Source organism: Aphanomyces astaci, assembly GCF_000520075.1.
Source record: "Aphanomyces astaci strain APO3 unplaced genomic scaffold supercont1.77, whole genome shotgun sequence".
Taxonomy (NCBI): Eukaryota; Oomycota; class Saprolegniomycetes; order Saprolegniales; family Verrucalvaceae; genus Aphanomyces; species Aphanomyces astaci.
Window position 1 is genome coordinate 211,357 of NW_009798340.1, and position 8,799 is coordinate 220,155.

General features: G+C 42.8%; 3 protein-coding genes across 3 annotated transcripts; 2 read left to right on the forward strand and 1 right to left on the reverse strand.

Annotated features, from left to right (window-relative positions):
* Positions 1-154: 154 nt before the first annotated feature.
* Positions 155-4,311, forward strand: H257_15946 (hypothetical protein; the record flags this gene model as incomplete). Its single annotated transcript, XM_009844243.1, has 10 exons — positions 155-201; positions 826-916; positions 1,358-1,495; positions 1,612-1,689; positions 1,787-1,937; positions 2,545-2,631; positions 2,715-2,815; positions 3,558-3,725; positions 3,819-3,881; positions 4,177-4,311. 10 exons carry the CDS (start codon positions 155-157, stop codon positions 4,309-4,311), a joined length of 1,059 nt encoding a protein of 352 aa, XP_009842545.1.
* Positions 4,312-5,064: 753 nt separating this feature from the next.
* On the forward strand, positions 5,065-5,769 carry H257_15947 (hypothetical protein). Its single transcript, XM_009844244.1, has one exon. It carries the CDS (start codon positions 5,117-5,119, stop codon positions 5,690-5,692), a length of 576 nt encoding a protein of 191 aa, XP_009842546.1. The 5' UTR covers positions 5,065-5,116; the 3' UTR covers positions 5,693-5,769.
* A 1,376-nt stretch (positions 5,770-7,145) lies between these two features.
* H257_15948 (hypothetical protein) lies at positions 7,146-7,921 on the reverse strand. The gene has a single exon (XM_009844245.1). The coding sequence runs from the start codon at positions 7,796-7,798 to the stop codon at positions 7,238-7,240; it is 561 nt and encodes a 186-aa protein (XP_009842547.1). The 5' UTR covers positions 7,799-7,921; the 3' UTR covers positions 7,146-7,237.
* Positions 7,922-8,799: the final 878 nt, after the last annotated feature.

The window sequence follows — 8,799 nt, forward strand, 5'->3', positions numbered from 1 at the left end:
TATATATATATATAAATAAATAAATATTTATATATTTTGGCTCGACAAAGATAAAGAATAAACCGTAAGAACTAAAAATGAAATGCTATTTCTCTAGATTGGCCAAGTGACTGGCACGGGCAGTGGGGGAGTTGTGGACGGCGACGCTTACGATATGGTGATTCCCGTCGAGATTGAAACGCCGTCGGGGGTGAAGAAGCTGTACGAAGGATATTTATGATTGGACAGAAACTCGGTTTTATAGTCCATTTTACCCAAAGAAATCTTTATCAATATCATTATGTATTTAGTAAATTGATTAGTAAATTCTAAAGCTACTTTTTTAAATTGATTTTCTAATTCTTTAATATCGATGGACTTTTGTGCTGATTCGCCAAATATGTAGATTAATTTCGATTTTTCGTCCTGAATGCTGTATGTGGGTGATTTTTAAGCACACTAATTGAATGTCATACACGAATTCGATGTGTTGATGATATGGTTTCCTGCCATCATAGGATTGGCTACATACTACTGTAGTTGATTCAATTTGTGTACATTTCTTTGGTTATGTATCGATTCCATTTTATTCTCCCTGTCGCTTCAGTGAAATCAATACGTATGTATATATTGTTTTTTACAATATGGTTTATGATAATAATGGTTTTTTACACTATATATATATATATATATAGTTTTTTTTCAGTGGAGTGAAGAATATATATATATATATATATATATATATATTACACGTGGTGGCGTGGTGGGCAAGTCGATCTATCTTTTACATGAAATAGTGTGGATGTTCTGAAGTGTTTTGATCACTTTTTGATGTGGTTTATGCAGGGAGATTGGATACAACCAAGGGCAGAACCCGTTTACAGTCGCGCAAGCGTTCATCGACAAGCACCTGTTGAATCCGTCGTATTTAAAAGAGGTATCATATATATATATATCATAATAATACTATCACAAATATTCGTTTCGATGACGAATTCGGTTTTGAAGCCGTTTATGCCGGGCTTGTTTTATACAAGGATGGAGATGTTCTTGTGCTTTTCATCTAAATTTGGACTTCTGAATCGATTGGCCAATTATTATTCGAATCCATTTGGCCCATTTTAAGCTTGTAAAGTCAAGCGATGGTCTACACTGTTTAGTGTATATCTGGTTTTGTCCAACTTGGCGAATCAGGTCGATTGGATTGGCAGAAATTCGACAGAACGTCATTTGATTGGCTTAGGCGGTTCTTTTCTGTTTTTCATGCTCGTAAGGCATTCAATTCTGCCCAGGGCCCCATAATGGATTAGACTATATATATATATATATATATATATTTACATATTATTTATATGATTTGGTTGATTGTGAATTGTAGATTGCAGACTACATTAGCGACCGCTCGGCAAACTACCAGCCGCCGCTGTTGGGAGATCACAGCACGCCAAGTACCGAGAAGGCGACCCCACTACCACCACCAACTCCCCCAGCACCATCGTCTGCGTACTTTCCACTGGTATGCTCCCACCATCCCATGTTATACACAACCTATCAATATATATATAACCACAAAAAGTGAAAGTAATATATATATATAAATATATTTGGGGTTGTGACATTTTTGCTATGTAGAAAACGTTTGCGACATTTGACACGGCCAAAATTGCCAAATTATTTGCCACGGTTGACCAATTCAACACCTTGTACCCGGTAGGTACTCTTTCCCTTGTCCGTTGTCTCTGCCATGATGTATTATTCCATGAAAGTTTATAAATATATTTCTGATGATATATATATATATATATAGGTCTTGACTGCCGAGGAGTTGACGGTGGTGTCTTCGTTGATCTCGACGTTGCAGCAAACGTCGTACTATCACTCGAGTGTCGTCACCAAAATCCAAGTGGGGGTTGTGTGCAAGCTGGTGGGGCAATGGCCGTCATCGCATGTGTTTCCAGGTAATATATATATATTATATATATGATATACATACGATTGTCGTATGTTATTTATATATGACGTTTTCGACGACGGTTATAACCAATCTTGATGGGAAATATTGACTGCGTATATATATATATACCTTGGTGTATATTTTAAATCAAAAACACCAACGAATATGCAATAGTGTCCGAGTACCTGAAATGTGGACTTTAATTCGCCAAATCTCTCGATCGATTCGATGTTGTACTGAATTTTGTATGTTGTCCTGGGGTGATGGAAATCACACTAATTCGAGGTTGATCGTGTTATTCCCTGCGATCTGATTGGCTGGATTATTGTGCCAATTCTTGTGTGTGTCGATTCATTATTCTCTATGTCGCTCGAGTTTAAACACCTTAATATTGTCCTTTTACCCAAAATTTGGACTTGTGCTGATTCGCCAAATATCTAGATCGATTGATTGTGTATTGTACGGAATTTTGTATTTAAATGAGGATGTTGTGGTGATTGGTATCACACTAATTACATGTTTCACACTAATTATATGTTGATGCACTCTGATTGGCTCGTTCCTTGTGTACTTTTGGTTGTATTCTCCACGTCACTTTACAATATGAGTAGCCCTCGACTTGCTTCGGTTGGTGCTGGTGCATCCGGTTGGTGCCACTCACGTGCCGGATACCGCCGCCTCGTTGGTCCTCGGCCATGGTAAGGAAACATGGGATTCCTATTTAGTACACAAGAAACACAATTCGGATTAAAGTGATCGCTGCGACACTGTTTCTGTTTAGCGTTTGCGCCAGATGCGGCGGATGCGACGAGGTTTTTGGCCCTTCGCGTACTGGCCAACTGGACGCCACACGCTCCGTCCAAAGTTATCGCCCTCGTTCCCGTAAGTTCAAAGATATGTGGTATTATTATTGTGGATTCGATACGAATATTTCCAGACCCCGTCGAATCGAATCGAATCACGAATCGACGCTATTGGCTACTCCAATTTTGAGTGTATTTGATTGGCTCTTACAGAAAGGACAAGTATATTCAACCAATCAGAACTCCAGCATGATTGAATATTGATCAAACCACGCGAATTTTGGAAGTTTATAGCGAATTCACAATATATAAAGAGGTCATTGTATGGATCGAATCAAGAAATAAACACGTTTCAACTATTGTGCTTTCGAGTGAAATTTCATTGTGGCGTGGTTTCTCGTTGTAATTTAAATCGATCTGATTGGCTACCTCAGATGAGCTCAAACTTATTAGCCAATTAAAACCTTCTCAATGAAATTCAACAACCAATCAGATCGATTATGGATTGGTTTGTCGGCGCAACGATTCGATTGAATCCCCCCCTCCCCAAATTTGTATCAAATCGACAATAGTTGAATTGATTTATGTTTTCATATTTGTACATTCTCTCTGTATAAATAGTAGATTGTGGATTGTATGAGAGGATTCTCGTGTTATTCTACGATCGATGCCAAAAATGGTAGAGTGATTCCGTATAACCGTATCTCTTGTATATATATATATATAACCGTATTTCTGCATACATATATATATTATATATATATATATTGTATATATATGGGTGTATCAACAGGCTTCGTATCTAAGCTGGATATGGGTAGACTGTGGCGGAAGGAATCAATTCGGCGTGGCCGGCGATTTCGTCGTGGAGTAAGCCACTGGCGTTGAGTGTGGCCACGCTGTGGATGGACGTGGTAGTCGCCTTGACCACCAGCGGCAACCTAGACGAGAATAGGGCTGCAACTATTGTGGCTACGCAATTGGCCGAGGTGAGTGTTGTTTATATCTCTTATGACCGTACTTACCCGTAAAATGAAATGTGGTGGTAAAGGTTTGCATACTCCTAAACTCGAGATGTGTAGTTGTGTATGGCCATAGCAGACGAAGAAACCCTGGGACGAGTGCTTGTGGCCATTGGGTCGTTGGTACGTATATATATATGTTAGTACATATATATATATATATTTATATACATGCACTAACTACTAGTTCTATTGTATTGGTCGCACCTTTGCACCATGTACTTGAAAATTTGAACATTTTCTTGAAATATTTTACCAATGCAACCTTTATGTAAGATTATATTAAAGGGTAGTATCGTTATATACTATTTGCTGCGCTATATATATTGCATGGTGCAGATACGGTGGTATGGTTGATAGAGTGTGTGTCTTTTGTGGCGATTTTAGTGTGTCTAACCTGTATATGGTTTAATATCAGGCGGTGACGTTCCCAAGTGTTGGAGTGGCGGGGATTTCAGCGGCGGTGTTGCAGGACAAGGCGTCCAAGTTCTTGCCAGCGTCAGCGATCCACGCAATTGTATCGGACGTGGTGGCAGTGCTAAAAACAAAGTAAACAATTAAGGCCATTAATCAATCTGGCGCCAAACTAAAAGTTGGGCAAATAGCGTAAATATGTACTATGTGTTTGAATATTACGAGTAACAGTAATATCGTTTAAAAGCCAACTGGAGGGGCGGGTCGTGGAGCGCTTGCTAACCCATATGTGCTTCTAACGGATGGTCAGGGGACGTGACAACGACCATCACCACCACGTCTCTTAAGACTTCTACTTTATTTACGTAATCGACTCTACCGTAATTGTCGTTGATTTGCGCCATGAAATAGTAGAAAGCCTGAATATAATTATGTAATCTCAAATCCATGAAACAAATGAGTACTGCATTGTTTGAATTTAATTACATTGTGTACAGGTACGACAAATACGGCAGTTTTTATGGTACATTGTGCTTTTCACCCAAATTTGGACTTTTGATTCGTTCCATCATCCAGATATACATTACTAATAGTACCTGCAGTGTGACCTCGTCCTATGGCACACGACACAATTCATCGGGCAGATGGCCAATTACTTGGGCACACGGCTAATTTTATCGGGCACACGACATCCGTGAGCCAAATTAACAGTAACCTGCACATGGCCAATTATATTGGGCACACCGCCAAATATATTGGGCATTCGTCCAACTTAACTGCAAACTGGTGTACTAACACCAGTTAGTACTGCACTTGAAATGGCTCAGACATCCGGTCGTCCGGATAATACCAATCATCAAGCACGTGTAAGATAATGTTATACTAGTACTTCCTCTTCTTGGACCCTCGTCGCCGTGGCAAGCACTCACATCCATTCGTCAACGATGAAGCGATCGCTCGTGGTCGTGGCTGTCGTCACCGCCGCCGCCTCGACGGATATCGACATGGCGTGTACATCCACGGTGTGGCCAGTGTTGGGGGTCTTGCGCAAGTCTACCGAGGCCGCGGTGTGTGTGAAAGCGCTGATTCCGGAATCACCCCCGAAGCAACTGACGTTCTTGGACATCCCGTATGAGAACCGGACTGACGTCATCCATCGCATGGCCGAGTTGAAGCCGTGCCAGGCCTGGTTCGATAAGGCCACGACCACTATCCGAGCGATCACACCGCCCTGTGTGTACACGCAAGGCAACGATAGCTACGCAACTTCCACGTTCAACCTGACGTTCATCGAGTACCTCGACCGATTTGAATGGCCGTGGACTGGTGAGCATGATAATGATCAGTCGCCCAGACCAACTCTGTTCAAGCCTGTGAACACCAAGACACCATCGACCGGTATGTCGACTAGTCCAACGACGACGACAACACAGGTAGCCTCTAAGGCCGCCTCGTTCGCCCCGCCGTTGCTGTCCTATGTTCTTGTTCTTGTGCTCATTGCTATCGTGTATGGCGGCTAATGGAGTACTATTAGTTACTTTTAAACCGCTGGTAGTATACGTATAGTTTGTAGTACATACACTCTCCAGAATTGCTCACTACAAAGAGCTTCAAACTTCCAGGGGTCACAAAATGTCTGTCAGCTCGACACTGGTATGTAGCAGTAGTGAATATACAGTATTCGTTTCGATTGACTTAGTGGTTCGATTGACTTAGTACCTTGCGGATTCCTAGTATGGGTCAAGGCGATCAGTTCCTCCCTAACTACTGTATCTCGTCTTTACTGTAAGTCGTTCCATGAACAAGGTTTCCAAATCCCTATAAAAAAGAGGGTGACTTTTTCACTCAAAACCACGTATTAAACAAAACAATAAAAAACTGTGTTCTACTATACGTTATATTGTGAATTCGCTATAAACTCCCAAAATTCGTCCAATAAATATTGAATCACGCCGGAGTTCTGATTGGTTGAATATACTTGCAAGAACCAATCAAGTTCACTCAAAAATGGATTTCGTATCGTATCCACAATACTATTAATACGTAGTAATTACTTTGAAGTGTACTATTGTACGTAGTATGTAAGTATGCATTAGCAACGCTGCTGGAGTATTCTTCTTCGAAGTAATACCACTGTGAGTGCCAAGACCACTAACTTGCAGTTCCTGCATTGCATGAGCGGCACCATTCTCTAGTTCTCTGAATGAACCGATTATTCGGTGATCGCCTATGCATAATATGTAGTCGGTACAGTAGATCTTTACCGTCTTGTGCATACGTGAACTGATTAGCTCAAACGCAAGGTATGGACTCGATCGATTCTTTTATCCATACCCAGAAGTCTAAGATTCTACACTAAACGATCAATTGATGGCCCGAAAATTCACTCGTTTGCTAGTTACTTTTCGCTTTCTCAACAACTAAGACGATTTAGACTAGCCTTCAACTACAAAGTTAAATACGATTGAACGTTCTACATCATACGTGCACGATTTGAAGGATTCGATGTATGGGTTATACTAGTCAAAATTGATGTATTTTGAGACGATCAGTAGATCACTTCTACGTAAATTACTATTTCTGGTCCACTACCGGTAGTTTATATACACTACAATAGAATTATTCGTCCCACTCTTGTATACTCTCAGAAAATACAAGAGTGGGACGAATAATTCTATTGTCGATATGACTCGTATGTACTAGCGTTTATATGTAATTCAATACTTGGGATCATGAAAAGGGTTTCATGCGATCTAAGAACGGGCAATGTACTGATCATGGCAAGCTTGAATAGGTGCCGATACAAATTGGTTTGTTACGCATGGCGTCAGTACAGATCTCGAGTCCAGTGACCATATATTATACCTCGGGTACATTGGCCATTTGTATACGCATACACATTTGAGGCTTAATATTCTGGTCACGCGACTGGCTCTCCGTAGCATTTCACTAACCCAGTGTCATTATTCAAATTCCACATACTCGACCACCATGAAGTCCTTCTCGTTGGCCGTGGGGGTAGTCCTGTCCTCTGCCGCCGCCGTTGTGACTGCTGACAACGGGAGTCAATGCACCCTCTCCATCGCCAAAGCTGTGGTCCCGCACTTCACCAGCCCCGTCGCCAAGGCCTGCGCCAAAGTTATCGGCGGCACGGACATGACGCCAGTGTTCACGTCCACCACCTCGTCGTCGGACCAGGCCAAGCTCCTCGCCAGCGCCGACTGCTCCAAGTGGTACGACGCGATTGCATCCGCCATCAAGGGCGTGTCCCCGCCCTGCACGTACATCGTCGGCGACTCGCCTGTGTACGAGACGGACAAATTAAACTGGACGTTCAAGGAGTTCCTGGCCAAGAACAACCAAGTGGGTGAGATCAACGCCGCCTCAACGCCTGCCCCGACCACAACCAGTGCTTCTGTGAAGCCCATCGTGACCACCAAGCCTGCCAACGTTACTTCCATCACCACGACCAAATCGCCGGACGCCAACGTTACTTCCAGCACCACGACCAAATCGCCGGGCGCGAATGCCACTTCCAACACCACAACGACCGCAGCCCCCACTGTCACGGCGTCGGCATCCGTTTCTGCCGCGGGGGCCGTGGTCTTGGCCGTCGCTGCGTACATGGCCAACTAAGTTTAACGAAGCCAGGAGGACGTCATTTTTAGCTGTTTTATAGTGTTGTTGACTTGTGTGTATGTTACAAACTACTTCGCGTTTAAACTCCACAAGCACGTCCAATTTGTCGACTCCTGGTGCACAGGCTCTAAAACGTACTCCGGAGTACTACATAGTAGTAGCTACAGTTGTACATATATTGGCATTGTTTTTGAAGTTACCGTTAGTAGCTACAGTTGTATTAATACATATATTGGCTTTGGTTTTGGAGTTACCGTTAGTGTACAAGGCGAAATGGAGAAACGGCCACCGATGCACTCAACGGTATGTAGCAGGTACCGGTATAAGACGGTGCCGCACCTTCACGGACCAACAGAATCTGCATAGCTATTCCATAATAATTCGCGACGGCCGAAGGCATCCAAGAGTACAGTGGTGGCCGTCTTTCATTGTCGCTGCACTCCATGGCCCGCCACCTCGCACACGGCGGGTGAAAGGTGGTGGATTGCAACGAAGATGGTGGATGGAGGAGTGTTGTAGAGGACTCCTTTATCGTCGCTGCTCTACACTCTCCTCGCATCCCCTGCATTGTATTGTGATGTGCTCATCCGACGCTGTACTCCGCAGTCTGCTGCGACCAAGTGCAGCGGTGGCTGTCCTTCCAAGCCTTGGTCCATTAGACCTATAATTACTAAAGCAACGTGTTTTATTTCGCCCAATGACAGAACCTTCGATTTTTGCTTCGTTTTACTGTACTAGTCGACAAGTGCAACCTTGCTTTATATAAAACGTTCAATCGTTAAAGCTGCTATTGTGCTTTCACATATTTTGCCCGTTGTTTTAGCTCCTAAAACCATCCAAAGTTTAACCTAAACTGAAGTTGCACTCGACGTAAAAGTAAGCTTCCCCACCGTTCTGTCATTGGCTGATCTAAAACTTGCGTTGTTTTACTAAAACTACTTCGTTTTATTAACTCCCGTGGCCAAGCAGTCATGCAGAGTAATGACCT

Bases quoted from the DNA above. Each gene is read 5' to 3' on its own strand.
- H257_15947 (XM_009844244.1), top strand. From the start codon at position 5,117: ATGAAGCGATCGCTCGTGGTCGTGGCTGTCGTCACCGCCGCCGCCTCG.
- H257_15948 (XM_009844245.1), bottom strand. From the start codon at position 7,798: ATGTACGCAGCGACGGCCAAGACCACGGCCCCCGCGGCAGAAACGGAT.